This window comes from Pagrus major, chromosome 7, assembly GCF_040436345.1.
Source record: "Pagrus major chromosome 7, Pma_NU_1.0".
In the NCBI taxonomy this organism is placed as follows: domain Eukaryota; kingdom Metazoa; phylum Chordata; class Actinopteri; order Spariformes; family Sparidae; genus Pagrus; species Pagrus major.
The window spans coordinates 34397179-34413201 of record NC_133221.1 but is presented as its reverse complement, the minus strand read 5'-3'; the positions used below and the strand labels follow the sequence as shown (position 1 = coordinate 34413201).

Genomic DNA, 16023 nt, shown 5'->3' with positions numbered 1-16023 from the left:
TCAAATCTTTCTTTCAGTCAGCACATGGTTCTGTACCATGGCAGAATGACATTGTTTCTCGTGGCACACTTGAACAGTGATGTTGTGTAGTGTGTTTGATTGCTTTGTTTTTGTAATAAATGATCTACATTTTTTTTTACAACTGCCTCCATATCCATTTATTTGGTTAGCCTGTATTATAGTGTACCAGCTATCACTGTAGTGTAGGGGGTATTTAGGGCTCTGAAATTTGGGAAAAAGACTCCATATTACATTTGAGAATTTTTATTGTGCAAAAAAATAAGGTGCAATAAACATGGCAAACAATCTTAAGCGCAGCAACAATGCTGAATAAATCTTAACAGTAATATACATTCTAATAGACAAGTAAAAAATGAACAATAAGTAAAATCTTAACTGTAATAAACATTTTAAGACAATAGACAATAAAATGGAACTATTTACAAAAAGTATGTGCAATGGAAGGGGGTCAATGTAGTGTTTATGGCTGTTCCCTGTTTTCATACAGTTTGGTGTACACTTCGTACATTATATCAGCCCTCTTGGCCTCTGGCACCCTCCGTAGCATGTCTGCCACCGTCTGCGCAAACCTAGAGCACTCGTCACTTTCCTGCGCCAGCCTCTGTTGAAGCTCGGCCCGACGTTCCTCAAGACGTGCCAAGTGTTTGTTTACAGCGTCGCCCTGGTCCATGCTCCTTCTTTTTTTCAGTCTGGCAGAGGCAGGGGACAGAGGTGATGGTGGCACAGAAGGAGCAGGTGAGGCAGGGGGCAGAGGTGATGGTGGCACAGAAGGAGCAGGTGAGGCAGGGGGCAGAGGTGATGGTGGCACAGAAGGAGCAGGTGAGGGGGGAGACAGAGAACCATCCGACATGGATGAAGTCCCCGGCTGGGGGGAGGCCAATTGTTCTGGAGTGGGTGTCGAGGGAGAAGGTGGCTCCGACGGAGACTGCCGTGCTGAATCGGTGGTCTTTTCCTGTGGTTAAGAAAAAGCAGACAGTATTAAGAAACTACACTGGTGAAGGTTATACACAGATGTACTCATAGACCAGTACAGGTTCTTATCTAGTCATTTTTAACTAAAATGCAAAAAAGCCCCAAAGCATTGGTCATATCTCATATGTAATACAACCCTATAGTTTTGTATGCACAACCTGCAAGCACTGGGTGCCACGAGTGTTTACAATTGGTGCTAGCTAATGTAGCTAGCACCAACAACGTTAAACAAAGGCTGCAGATAAAGCCAAGCAACCGTGGAGTAGCAGCCCTTCACCAAAGCTAGTACAGCTTCCAGCCAGTCATTAACATCGTTTTTTATGAGTTTTATACAAACAAACGAACCTGCAAACTGCAAGCACTGGGTGCCACGAGTGTTTACAATCGGTTAGCTTGCTCGCCAGCTTGCTAGCTCGCTAGCTCATCTAAACAAAGGCTCATGAAAAGGCATGAAGAGATATTTACCTTAAAATTAGACTCGGTCTCTCGGTGTTTCACGTGCGGTTCCAGCCAGGACATGAAGATGTAAAATGCTGGGACCGTTTTGCCACCTGGGTCCCCACTCCTGGAGGCCATCTTCTTGCGGTGGCGAACGAACTTGTCCCGCAAACTCTTCCACCTCTTCATGCAGTCCGCCGAGTCCGAACCCAGATTCTGCGCAATTTCCCTCCAAGAATTGCTGGACATCTGGCTGTCTTTGTAATTCTTGGAGGATGAGTCGTACAGGTGCTCATACTTCCTGACTTCTTCGATTAGTCGCTCTTCTGCCTGGTCCATCTTCAACTTCGAATGAATGCAAGAATTTAAAAATGGCGGTGTTATGTACAGAACGAACCGGAAAAGCTGCGACCCGGAAATGATGTTACGCGGACCAATCACAGCCCTCGAGGTCCGCGTCGCATGTCCCTGCTGTCTGCGCCGTTTCGACGCGTAGTTAGGATTTTTGGGAGGCGCGCGTCAAGTGACGCAGAGGTTCGGCGTAGGGGTCTGCGTCGACGGCGTAGCTACGCCGTCGACCTGACGCAGAACCATAAAGCCACCTTAATGCAAGACAATGTTAGACCTCATGTGGCTGGAGTGTGTCAGCAGTTCCTGCACGAAGAAGGCATTGATGCTATGGACTGGCCCGCCCCCTTCCCCAGACCTGAATCTAATTGAGCACATCTGGGACATCATGTCTCGCTCCATCCACCAATGCCACGTTGCACCACAGACTGTCCAGGAGTTGGCGGATGCTTTAGTCCAGGTCTGGGAGGAGATCCCCCCAGGAGACCATCCGCCATCTCATCAGGAGCATACCCAGGTGTTGTAGGGAGGTCACACAGGCACGTGGAGGCCACACACACTACTGAGCCTCATTTTGACTTGTTTTAAGGACATTACGACAAAGTTGGATCAGCCTGTAGTGTGTTTTTCCACTTTAATTTTGAGTGTGACTCCAAATCCAGACCTCCGTGGGTTAATAAATTTGATTTCCATTGATAATTTTTGTGTAATTTTGTTGTCAGCACATTCAACTATATAAAGAACAAAGTATTTAATACGAATATTTCTTTTATTTAGATCTAGGATGTGTTATTTTAGTGATCCCTTTATTTTTTTGAGCAGTGTATATATATATGTATGTATATACAGTATATATATATATATATATATATAGTGCCTAATATTGTGAAGGTTCCCCTTGTGCAGTTGAGTAAATGTGGAGTGGTAAGTGTTTGCACAGCATGTTGGGGAGGATAATGCAAAAAGTAAAAAATACAAAATTAAAATAGATAATTAGAAAAATAGAAAAATAGAATAAAGCAGAAAAGGAAAGAAAATGTTCACAATTAGAAAAAGCAGCATAACCACTATCATGTTTAGGCATTACCATATAACATTTGAGTTGGGATGGAGGAAAAAATCTATTTCCCTGTTGCTTTCATTATTATTTTTTTTTCCACAATATCTTTATTTGAGTTTTATAGCAGCACAAGATAATCACAGTACAAAAAATCGTGACATGTATAGCCTAGCCATGGCCATATGTCATTTCTCATAGATTAGCTGCCGAATATAGCAAAAACACAGCTTAAACAAAACGATCACAATAGAAACACAAAACGAACAATATGCTTCTCTTGTTATTAGACAGATTATAAACACAATGTAATGGATTGTGAAATAATGGTAATGATAATGATAAGCAACGGGCTTTTAAAAGTAACATTAAAAGATATATATATATAATGATAATAATGATAACTGTAATAGCAAAAAAGACATTAACATTCACAATTTTGGAAATTGCCATACCCACAGTTAGTCATCAGTTTGGTTTTCTGTTAAGTCTGAGTTCTTGACATATTCAATAAAGGGCTTCCATATACCTTCAAATACATGCTGTTTGGCTTTCAAAATATAAGTAACTCTTTCCAACGGTAGGCTTGATAACATTTGTTTTAACCATTGACTGGTACTTGGTTGATGGGTTCTTTTCCATAGTAGTGCAATACATTTTTTGGCATTTAACAAGCTTAGATCTATAAATGCTTTTTCATACTTACTGAAGTTATGTTTCTCTGGATAAAGGCCCAGCAAGAAAAGCTTAGGATCCAATGATATTGATTTGGAAACAATCTTTTCGATTATTACTCTTATCTCTTCCCAGAATTTAATAATTATTCTACACTGCCAAAGGCAGTGAAATAGTGTTCCTCTATCTTCTGTACATTTTGTGCATATGTCTGGTATATTCGGGTCATATCTATTCAATTCTATCGGTGTCACATACATCCGCATTAACCATTTATATTGTATTATTCTAAGGCGTGCATTTATGGATGCAGAATGAGCGTTGGCACATGCGGCTTCCCACTCTTCCTTGGAAATATCTGTTTGTATGTTTTCCTTCCAGGCCCTTAGCTTATATGTTGAGTTCTCACTTGAAAATGATATCAACAAGTTGTAGAGTTCTGATATTTCACCCTTTCTTAGACAATTCTTTGTCACAATTTTTTCTAGTTCTGTGCTACAGGGTTTAGAAAGTACATTGCTTTGATTTATTTTAACATAATTTCTAAGCTGAAGGTACTTAAAGAAATGTTTTCTATTAAGATGATATTTAGCTCTTAGTTCTTCAAAGGACATCATATTATCTGAGTTTGTTGTGTACAGATCTTGAATTGTTTTGAGTCCCTTAGTTAACCATAATTTGAACGTTGCATCCGCCCTGCCTGGTACAAAGAACTGATTACCCCAAATTGGGGTAAACTGCGATAGTGATTGTGGTTCGTTTAAGTATTTCTTCACTTCATACCAAATCTTTATCATATGTTTTACAATTGGATTTTTAGTTTGTTTACAAAGCTTTTGTACAGTGTCTGAATAAATATATGAAGGGAGAGATAGATTTAAGCCATAAGATTCCATTTCGGCCCAGTGAGGGGCATTATCCATTGAAAAATAAAACATAATAGACCTCAGTTGTGCAGCCCAGTAATACCACATCAAGTTCGGACATTTTAGGCCCCCCCCCGGTCAAATGGTAAGTACAATAAAGACGAGCGTAGTCTTGCCCTACGGTTGTTCCATAGAAAACCAACAAATAATTTTTTTGACTTTTGAGAATAGATCTGTAGGTGGCGGTAACGGGATGTTCTGGAATAAATAAAGCAACTTTGGCAAAGTATTCATTTTTAAAATATTAACTCTGCCCATTATGGATACTGGTAACGACATCCACCTGTCGATTGACTCATTAATTTCTGTCATTAAAGGTTCATAGTTGGCACATGCTACCTGTTCTAACTTGGGTACAATGCGTATTCCCAAATATTTGAATTGATCCACAACATTGAACTGAATTGCTTCAGCTATTGGATTTTTCCTTTCATTTGAATTATGTAGTAATATAGAGGATTTGGTATGATTCACTTTATACCCTGAGATATCGCCAAATGATCTTATCAGTTGTATCAGAGCTGGGATTGATTTACTTAAGCTGGACATAAGTAAAATTACATCGTCCGCGTAAAGGGCGATTCTGTGCTCTACTGGTCCTACTGTAATTCCGCAAAACTGTGGATGAGAACGTATTGCTATAGCAAACGGTTCTATTGCTAATGTGAATAACAAGGGCGAGAGAGGGCAGCCCTGTCGGCATCCTTTGTTAATATTTATTGGTTTTGAAATATTTCTGTTCGTTAGAATTTCTGCTGTAGAGTTATTGTATATGACCTGCACCCATTTAATAAAGATTTCCACAACCAAATCTTTCTAAAATATTGAAAAGATAAGGCCATTCGACCCTATCAAAGGCCTTTTCGGCATCTAATGATAATAGGGCTGTATCTGGTTTATCTTCATTATAGTGAATGATATTCAGTATTCTTCTGACATTATGGAAACCTTGTCTTCCTGATATGAATCCATTTTGGTCCTTATTTACAATTTTTGGCAGAATTCTCTGTAATCTAATTGCTAGAAGCTTACATATTATTTTAAGGTCCGAGTTTAGAAGGCTTATTGGTCTCAAATTTTCGCACTTATTAGGGGTTTTGCCTGGTTTTGGCAGTAAAGTAATTAGGGCTTTATTCATCGAAGATGGAAGATTGCCACTCTGAAATGGCTCGAGAAACATTTCTAAAAGTGGCGTTAGTAGTATGTTTTTAAATTTTTTGTACAAGTCAATAGGGAGACCATCTGGTCCTGCTCTTTTTCCCGATTTCAAATTATCTATGGCGTTACCGATTTCTTCTTTGGTAATATCTGTATCTAAATCTTCTTTATATTCATCTGGGGTGCAAGGAATAGGTAATCCATCTAAAAATCTATTCATATTTTGTACATTAATAGTGTTAGTTGTACCATATAATTTTTTATAATAATCTCTGAAAGCATCATTTATTTCTATAGGGTTCACGACAACATTCCCATTGGATGTTATGGTTGTAATAGCTATTCTGGTCTCTAATTGTTTTATTTGCCATGCTAATAGTTTTCCAGATTTATCACCTTGTTCATAGAATGACTGTTTTAGTCTTAGAAGACTAGATGCAGCTCTAACAGCAGACTGTTTGTCATATTCAGACCTCAAAATTAGTAATTCTTTTTCCAGTTGAGGGTTGTTTTTTTCATAAACTTTTTCTTGAAGATTCTTCATTTTTTTCCCAAATTTAATCTCTCTTCTCGTGCCTTTTTTGATTTTGAACCTGTATAGCTTATTATATGTCCTCTGAGAAAGGCTTTAAACGCTTCCCACCTTATACATGCTGTTGTCTGTGTAGTGTTAATTTGGAAGAACTCCTCTATTTGTTTTCCTATGTACTTTACAAATTCTTCATCTTGTAACCACTTATGTTGAAAACACCATCTAGGTGGGTCTTTTGTCAATCTGTCATCTTTATATACCAAGCAGCATGGTGCGTGGTCTGAGATCACAATACTATCGTAGAAACTGTTGTGAATTTTGGACCGTAGTTCTGAGGAGATTAAAAAATAGTCAATTCTTGAGTATGTTTGAAATGTGCTGGCGTAACATGAGTAGGTTTTAGCTTGTGGGTTACATTCTCTCCATATATCTACCAACCCCAGATCTTTTATAAAGCGGTGAATAGTTGTTCTGCATCCATTATGTGACTGGTCTATTCCTGTGGATCTGTCCATATCAGGGTTTAATGTACAATTAAAATCTCCTCCTATTATATAAGATCCTCCTGATGCTGACAGAGTAAGGAACAGATCTACATAAAAATTTGCATCATCTATATTGGGTCCATACACATTCACTAAATTAAGATTTTCTGTTAATAATGTACCTTGGATTATTAAGTATCTTCCCAATCTATCCTTTATTACGTTTTTGACTTGAAATGGGACAGATTTATGTATAAGTGTCATCACACCTCTGGCTCGGGATGAGAATGAAGCTGTATATACACTTCCTTGCCATCTTCTTTTAATTTTTCTGTTATCCTCATCTAAAAGATGTGTTTCTTGTAAAAACACTATCTTGGAGTCAATATCTTTAATTTTGTTCATGACTTGTTTAATTTTTTTAAGTTGTTGCAGGCCTCTGCAATTCCAAGAGATAAAGTTTAACTTTACTCCCTGAGACATCCCTTACAAATTAAAATCAGATTAACCCGTAGTACAAAAGTAGGTTTACAGAGAAGCATGTAAGACCTGGATGTTTGAACCACCATCCAACACAACAAAAAACACACTGAACTTGAACATTTCCCCTGGTCTCGCTTAAAGAGACATTCCCCCAAAACCATATTAACTTCCTGATATGGCTAGTGATAACTGTTCCACACTAAGTGAGGATCAGTCAGTCCACCTTTTATCTTCTTCTTAAACTTAAAAGTCTCTCAATCCGTCTTATCTACTGCTGTATAGTGAAATTATTTTTTATAACTCTTCTGTAGCTCAGTTTTTAAACAGTTATATAAAGCCAGCACCATATCGAGTAAATGACGTTTTCACTCTGTCTCATACACTGTCATTTCTGTCATATCACCTGTGGTTTGGTTTAGTTTTCTCCAGCATCCTTCTGGATCTTTTTGATGAACTCTTCTGCTTCGGTCGGAGTTTTGAAGGTGTAGGTTCGGTCTTTATGAGTCACCAATAGCCTGGCCGGGTGAATCAGTCCGTGCCGGATTCCTAAATTACGAAGTTCCTGACGAGCCGGGTCGAATTGTTTTCTCAGCTGATGCAGTCCTGCAGCCAGGTCCGGATAGAGCCGTACTTGTTGGTCTTTGTACAGGATCTCCTTTTTTGCCCGAGCAGCTGCCATAATTTCCACCTTGTCCTTGTAGTTATGAAACCTCATTATTAGTGTTCTCGGTGGTGCCCTGGTGTCTCTCATTGGTCCGATCCGGTGCGCCCGCTCCAAAACCACTGAGGACTGTAGTGTTGCGCCCAGTGCTTCAGGGATCCTCTTTTCTAGAAAAGCTGCCGGGTCTTTTCCTTCTGCCCCCTCTGGAAGATTTATTAGTCTCACGTTGTTCAATCGAGATCTGGCTTCCAGATCCAAAAGTTTGTCTTCCAGACTTTTATTTTGCGATTCCAGTTTCTGCACTTTAGTTTTTAAGTTAGTCACCTCGTCTTCGGCGCTGGATATCCGCTGTTCCGTTTGCGACACTCATTCATTGCAGTCATTTATCTCTTTTCTCATGTTCTCTATTGCCGTCATAACACCGTCAAATCTCGATGAGAATTCTGTTTTCATGGAGCCTATAGCGGCCAGTATCGCATCCGTCTTCTGGCTCCCTTGTTCCTCGTCTGTGCTGGCTGTTTTCTCCGCCATGTGTTCGTCGTGGTTAGCTTTCGGAGTTGTCCCGCTAGCTTGGTAGACAGGTAGCTTCAATTGTTTAGGCGAAGTACTCTTTCCTTTGTTTGCCCTGTTATTCCTCCGCATCTCCGTGTCCACTCAACCACCGTGTTGTGACGTTTTGTAGACAATAAGAGTAATTTTTTGCAGAAATTAGAGAAGTTACAGCAGAGCGGTGTGAAGCACGTCCTCTCAGGTGGTCGCCATAACCGGAAGTCCTGCTTTCATTATTACAGTCGGATCCCTGGGGAACAGAGGGATCTGCACAGAAAGAACTGGACAAAAAGCTGGAAAAAACTTGAACTCGGCCAACATTTGTGTCTGATCAGTCTTTTGGGACAAGGTCCCTGGCTGCAGGTCGGAACAGGCAGCGGTGCGAACAGTCTTTGAGAGTGCTCAGCTTTCACATAATCCATGGCTTTAGCTGCTTCCAAAAACTCCTTTTCCTCGTTGTTGTGGGAGATGCGGAGTCGGGAGTCCGCTTTGGAAAAGTGTTCCAAAGCGGACTCCCAATCTCCCTCGAAGCATCTTCCTGACATCCATGAAAGCCACCCGTGCCTTGGCGACGTTGGCCGTGTAGTCCAGGAATATGGCGATTGAGTTACTGTTGTAATGGAGCCGTCCGCCGCAGTCCCAGGCATCCTCAGGATGTCCATGCCCTCGTTGTGTAATTTGGCGATGATTGCGCGCGGCTTGTCTCCCGGTTTTTTCTGCACCAGGCTGCAGTGTGAGTGCTCGACCGCAACTTCTTTATCCATCTGTAAAACTTCCTTAAGAAATGTTGAAACTGCCGTGGGTGAACTTGATCCTGGCTGCTCCGCGACTCCCGTGATCCGAATATTGCCTCTCCTCATTCTCCCCTCCAAGTCTTCACACTTTTCTTTTAAATCTTCCACTTGTTTCTTGAGGTCTGTCACTATGTTTTGTGGTGATACCATCTCGTCCGACCACGTTGACAGTCCCTCCTCAACAGCTTTTACATTAGCTCTCACGTGGGTGATCTCCGCGCATACCACCGTTGTATTGTTAGTACATTCAGTTTTCACTGCCGTTATTTCCCTCCTTAGTGACTCAAAATCGTCTGCCTGGGCATTCTTCAGCTCTTCTCTTATTACAGAGTATATGTCTTCTCTTAAGGAGGAGAGGATATCAGCTTTGACTGATGTGATGTCCGTGGTCATCCTCTCCGCGGGTTTGGGCAAGGCCTGGGCAGCGTCTCCTGAACCCTTTCCCGAGGAGGTGTTGGGCCTTGTGTTGGTCGAGCCGTCGTATTTGTATTTTCGTAGATTAGATGCCATTCACTTAGATTTTGGCTACTTTGACAGTGCTTTCATTTGTTGAGGGTGTTTTTTGAGCATTTTGCATGCAATTTCAAGTACAAAAGTCGTTTAATCGTGAGATTAGTAAGGATTCTGTAGGAGCTCCGAGAAATGCGTCTTACTCCATTGCCACTCACTAGCGCCCCCCCTGTTCAAGCTTTTTTGAAGAAGCACAAAGAAACGGGCAATGTTGAGGACCGTAGACGCAGTGGTCGGCCAAGGAAACTTAGTGCAGCAGATGAAAAACACATCAAGCTTATTTCCCTTCGAAATCGGAAGATGTCCAGCAGTGCCATCAGCTCAGAACTGGCAGAAACCAGTGGGACCCAGGTACACCCATCTACTGTCTGGAGAAGTCTGGCCAGAAATGGTCGTCATGGAAGAGTTGCAGCCAAAAAGCCAGACCTCCGACATGGAAACAAGGCCAAGCGACTCCACTATGCATGAAAACAAAGGAACTGAGGTGCAGAAAAATGGCAGCAGGTGCTCTGGACTGATGAGTCAAAATTTGAAATATTTGGCTGTAGCAGAAGGCAGTTTGTTCGCCGAAGGGCTGGAGAGCGGTACAATAATGGGTGCTGCAGGCAACAGTGAAGCATGGTGGAGGTTCCTTGCAAGTTTGGGGCTGCATTTCTGCAAATGGAGTTGTAGATTTAGTGTCCTCAATGCTGAGAAATACAGGCAGATACTTATCCATCATGCAATACCAACAGGGAGGCGTATGATTGGCCCCAAATTTATACTACAGCAGGACAATGACCCCAAACATACAGCCAATGTCATTAAGAACTATCTTCAGCGTAAACAAGAACCAATACGGGATGGACACAATAGTTGACTGAGAATTTAAAGTATTTATTATAATAAAGCTAATAACAGGACGAATGATAACAAATGTGGAGTGTGTAAGTCAGTATTATCAATAGTGTAAATGTGAATGTGTGAGATTACGAGGTGCATGGTGTTGCAGTGTGAAAACAAAACTAAACAAAGTAAAGACGGTCAGACACCGGCTGGTTCCAGATCAAGAGAGAGAGAGCGTTAATTGATGAAAAAAACTTTTAACACTTCCATTTTTGTAAATAAGCTCAGTGGTTCCCAACCTCTCTGGCTTGTGACTTCTTACTAAAATGCAATATCCAATCTTCTACAACAAAGCAAAGATCCGTAATAGATTTGTGTGTGTCAAAACGTTTGGACAGGCCCAACCCCTACATTGGGAGTGACTGGACTAGCTTAAAAACAAAATTCAGAAAGAAACTCAGGCACACATTAGGAAATGACATATTACTGTACAGATGAGTCATCATGCCAGCTGTCACTTTCAGCTAACACAAGAGCAAATTGTCAGCTCTTCATTCATCGAACAGAACCTTCATTCATGTCATGTCAGCACTGGTGGTGAGTCAGCAATGAGCAGGTGGGTGACAGTGCTTCTGACTGTGTGTGTCCACTCAGGTCTGTTTGTGGGGAAAGAAGGACCGATGATACACAGTGGAGCCATTGTGGGAGCTGGCCTTCCTCAGGTACACATCCTTGACGTAACTTAGTCATCCTCTAAAATTTGTCTTTTGAGTATGAAATTCTCTTTTTAAATTACTATCCCTCAATTTCGTCTCATCAGCACAGAAATACATGAACAGGGAATTCTGTTTGAAATTGGTGGAGCCTCAGATTGGCTTCTAATAAAATTTGGAAGGCATCTTTACAAAAAAGATTATAATACTATACTTCCCTGTAAACAGCAAATCTTCAGCAAGGACTCATCTTGCACCAGTGGATGATTCCAATGAATGAAGTAATTTGATTTCTCATGAAATCAACTATAGTTCTATCCATAACTTACTGCCCACTGGTCTGCACATTGGTTGACCCCTCACTGAAATGTTTAAGGCTGATGATCACAATGTTCACACAACTGAGACTGAAATCTGTCAATGGCTGACTGCAGCTGAGTAAGAGACTGAGCAGTCCAACTGTGTCATCTGCAAAGAAGTGAAAATCAACTTTTGTTAGATATGAAACATGAAACCAGTCTGCGGCTTATCAGTTTACTATAGAACAAACAATATAATCAAATGTCTTCAATAAATCAAATAGTACTGCACAACAGCTGTTAACAAGGCTACAATTGTACTGTGTTGTTGTACAACCTGTTCTTAGAATAATAAATATTTTGGCTCTTGGCTCTATGAAATATGTTTTGATAACTTGACTTGATTTGACTTCAGTTTGAGGTTTTCAATTTTTACAGGTTTCAATTGTTTATCAATAGCCTTGATCTAAAATGATTTGATTCAGCCTTTCTAAGCTCGACTCGGCACAAGTCAGATTAACTTGGCCTGACTAGGGCTGCAACAATTATTTTCATTCACATTTTATCTGTTGATTATTTTCTAGATTAGTTATTTGATCTAAAAAATGAAAATGTTGAAAAATGTTGAATTTTACTCTTATAGAGGACCAGAAACCTGATAATATTCACATTTAGGAAGCTTAGAAAATTTTGCCTCTTTACTCAAAACTGATTATCAGAATAGATTGACATGACCTAATTTTGTTGTATAGGAAAATGTTTGACACAGGTTGACTTGACTAGGCTCGGATTAACGAAACTGACGTTATTTGATTTGACTTGACAGAATTGATTATGATTTTAGTGGATACAGTTTGATTCAGTTGTAAAACAAAAAAAGCAAAAAACAAAGATTGACAGTGAAATGGGCCACTGATACATGTCACATATATTTGACTCTTATTATGGCTTAAGTGTGCTCATCAGATGCTTTCTGTCCCTATCAGTTTGAGAGTATCACTTTCAAGAGGATCAAATTTGACTTCCCCTACTTCCGCAGTGACAGGTATGGATCTGGTTCATACTCTTATTTATAAAACACTGCACACTGCTCACTTCTTCCCTGTAAGTAAAAATATGGTGTAAATGTTGCCCTGTTGTCTGTACTGTTATTCAGGGACAAGCGAGACTTTGTGTCAGCGGGTGCTGCTGCTGGAGTAGCTGCTGCCTTTGGTGCTCCTATAGGTGGCATGCTTTTCAGTCTGGAGGAGGGCTCCTCTTTCTGGAACCAGGCCCTCACATGGAAAGTGGTACGTGACCTAAGCCAATGAACACCAAGAGGGTTGAGAGATTTCTTTTCTTTCTGCTGACCATTAGATCGATGCATGTATTTTCATACAGACATTCATGTAAACCAGATAATGAATCCTAATGACTTTGGTCATCATCCCACTTTTAAAGCAAAGCTGCCGTAAGGTTGGTCCAGACTGAAATATGTCAACAACTGTTCAATGGACAGTCATGAAACTTGGTATTCAGAAGATGATTCCTGATGACTATTGTAGTTTTTAAAATTTATTTATTTATCTAGAGCCAGGCGATGTTTTCAATAATGCAGTAGATACCTCAACATATACGAGATGGATTGGCACAAAAGTCGGTTCAACCATTCATGGTTTCGATGTATCCTTATTGTTCCCATCACTTTTCTTCTTCTTCTGACATTTTTTCAAGCACCATGATCAGGTCAAAGCTTCACTTTAGAGCTTTAAAATCTTCTTTAAAAGGTTCTTCAAATTTTATTCACACTATCTTCACTCCACATACATGATTTATGCATCAAAACATAGGAACATTTGTGCCAGTTGCAGACATGGAACTACAGAACCAAACTGACTTACACTTATTGTAGAGATAAGTCCTGCTAGGTGACTTTAGAATGTTAGGGTTGTCATGGGGACAGTAAGGTAGACCAGTTTCCTGGACCGAACAGCTGGTGTGTCTCTGATATGCTCCTGCCTCCTTACGTCTTGACTTAGTGATAACGCTACAACATGGTGTCAGAAGTTAATTAGTAGCCAAGTGAGTCGTCAGCTGGCGGTTTGTTATTTTTTCATGAAAAAAAGGTGTCTTTTTAGTCTTAGTGTTGCCAACCGATGTGCGGAAGGAAATGGTTTGTAACTTTGTAGCTTACAGCAATGTTACCAAGGCAACGGGTCGACAGCGTTCATCATGAAGCAGTTTCAGGTTGCTCCACTGGAGAAATTCTCGTTTAAAACAGAGGACTGGCCGAAATGGATCAAACGATTCGACAGATTTTGCATCGCTTCAGGATTGGAAACCCAAGCAGAGGAAAATCAAGTGAATGCTTTGATCTACACAATGGGTGAGGAGGCGGAAGACATTCTAACGTCCTTGCACCTAACGGCTGATGAAGCAAGTGAGTACCACACAGTCAAAGAGAAGTTGCTCACTTCATCGCTCGTAGGAACGTCATATATGAACGGGCGATGTTTAATCAACGGCAGCAAGAGTCGGGAGAGGCAGCTGACTCGTTCATCATTGCGTTGCATTGCCTGCGGATACGGCGTGTTACATGATAAGATGGTGAGAGACAGACTGGTCGTGGGTCTGAGAGACAAACGTCTATCAGAGAGATTACAGCTGGATCCTGAACTGACACTACAGAAAGCTGTCACTTTAGTTAAACAGAGTGAACAAGTAAAAAAGTAAAATGAACTGCTAAAGGCTAATTGCAAAGGAGACCTGATGAACACACAGCTGGACAGCATGCATGCACAGCAGCGTGGTGGTGCAAAAACAAAACAGTCTCAGCCACGGTCCAAACCCGTGTTAAGTAAAGCACAGAACAGACCATGCAGAAGGTGTGGGGACACAAGAGGACACAGCCTAGACCAGTGTCCAGCAAAGGATGTAACATGCAACCAGTGCAGAAAAAAGGACATTATGCTCGAGTCTGTGGGTCAAAAAAGTTACATGAGGTGAATCTGGCCACAATGTCACACACACAGGATAGTGATGAAGAATATGGAGTTTCTTTCCTGGGCTCAATGTCAACAGAGACAGGGGACAGTGCTGGTCCCTGGATGACTGAGGTAAAGATGGATGACCACAAAGCAGTGTTTAAAATTGACACGGGCGCAGATGTGACAGCCATACCCAAAAAACTGTACGACGAGGGCCAGTATGGTCAGCTATCAAAAGCCACATTGGTTCTCAAAGGGCCAGGAGGAAACCCTCTGAAAGTGATGGGTAAGTTCAAAGCCACTCTCAACAAGAGAAATAAAACAAAGAAAGAGACTGTATATGTTGTGGATGGGCTGAGGACACCGCTGCTAAGCCGAGCAGCCACCACAGAGCTGCAGCTGGTCGTCAGGCTGGACAACATCAGCCTGGACATAAGCGAGGTGGTGAAGCAAGAATTCCCAAAGCTCTTCTCTGGACTCGGGAAAATGGGGGATGAGTACACCATCGTACTCAAGAAAGATGCAAAGCCTTTTGCAGTCTCCATACCTAGGCGAGTCTCACTTCCCCTCCTACCCAAAGTCAAATAGGAGCTAAATCGCATGGAGAGCAAGGTGTCATCTCTAAAGTGGAGCAGCCCACAGCATGGTGTGCGCCCATGGTGGTCATTCCTAAATGTGCACTAGAAGCTGTGAGGATTTGCACTGACCTCACAGAGCTGAATAAGTCAGTAGAGAGAGAGACATCAACTTCCCTCGGTGGAGAACACTCTATGTCAGCTCACTGGGGCAAGTCTTCTCAAAACTAGATGCCAACTCAGGATTTTGTCAAATTCCACTCTCCAAGGAATCTTCTCTGCTGACCACATTCATCACTCCGTTCGGACGGTACTGCTATAATTGTCTATGTTTTGGCATCTCATCAGCACCAGAACATTTTCAGAAACGCATGCAGCAGATCCTAGAAGGCATAGATGGTGCTGTGTGCCACATGGATGATGTGCTCATCTGCCAGTCAGGCAGAACACGATGAGAGGCTGCGGAAAACACTCTCACGACTGCAGAGTGCAGGAGTGACACTGAACGACAAACGTGAGTTTTCAAAAAGCAAGATAAAGTTTCTGGGGCAGATCATCGAGTCAGCAGGGGTAAGTCCAGACCCAGACAAGGTGAGCGCTGTCAAATCCATGAAGGAGCCCAGAAATGTCAGTGAAGTGAGGCGCTTTCTGGGGATGACTAATCATCTTGGTAAATTCATGCCTCACCTGGCTGAGAAAACTCACCCACTCAGAGAGCTGATCAAAAAATCAAATATGTGGACTTGGGGGCCGCAACAGCAGCAGGCTTTTGACAGCATAAAGGAGGACCTGACTACTCTTCCAGGTCTAGCTCTGTATAACCCAAATATTGACACGTTTGTCTCAGCAGATGCTGATGAGTCATATGGCATGGGTGCTGTTCTCCTCCAGCGGCAAGACAGCACAGCAAAGTGGAAACCAGTGGCATATGCGTCAAGGGCGCTCAGTAGCACTGAACAGAGGTATGCCCAGATTGAGAAGGAGGCTCTTGCCTCCACATGGGCCTGTGAGAGGTTTGTAGAGTTCCTCATCGGGA

General features: G+C 41.6%; 1 protein-coding gene across 1 annotated transcript in view; it reads left to right on the top strand.

The window, feature by feature from the left end:
• Positions 1-16023, top strand: part of clcn6 (chloride channel 6) — a 74446-nt gene that overhangs the window by 21842 nt on the left and 36581 nt on the right. Inside the window, exons 8-10 of the mRNA XM_073469786.1 lie at positions 11089-11156; positions 12433-12491; positions 12603-12735. Coding sequence (XP_073325887.1) covers positions 11089-11156; positions 12433-12491; positions 12603-12735 — 260 coding nt within the window. The remainder of the gene's footprint in view (positions 1-11088; positions 11157-12432; positions 12492-12602; positions 12736-16023) is intronic.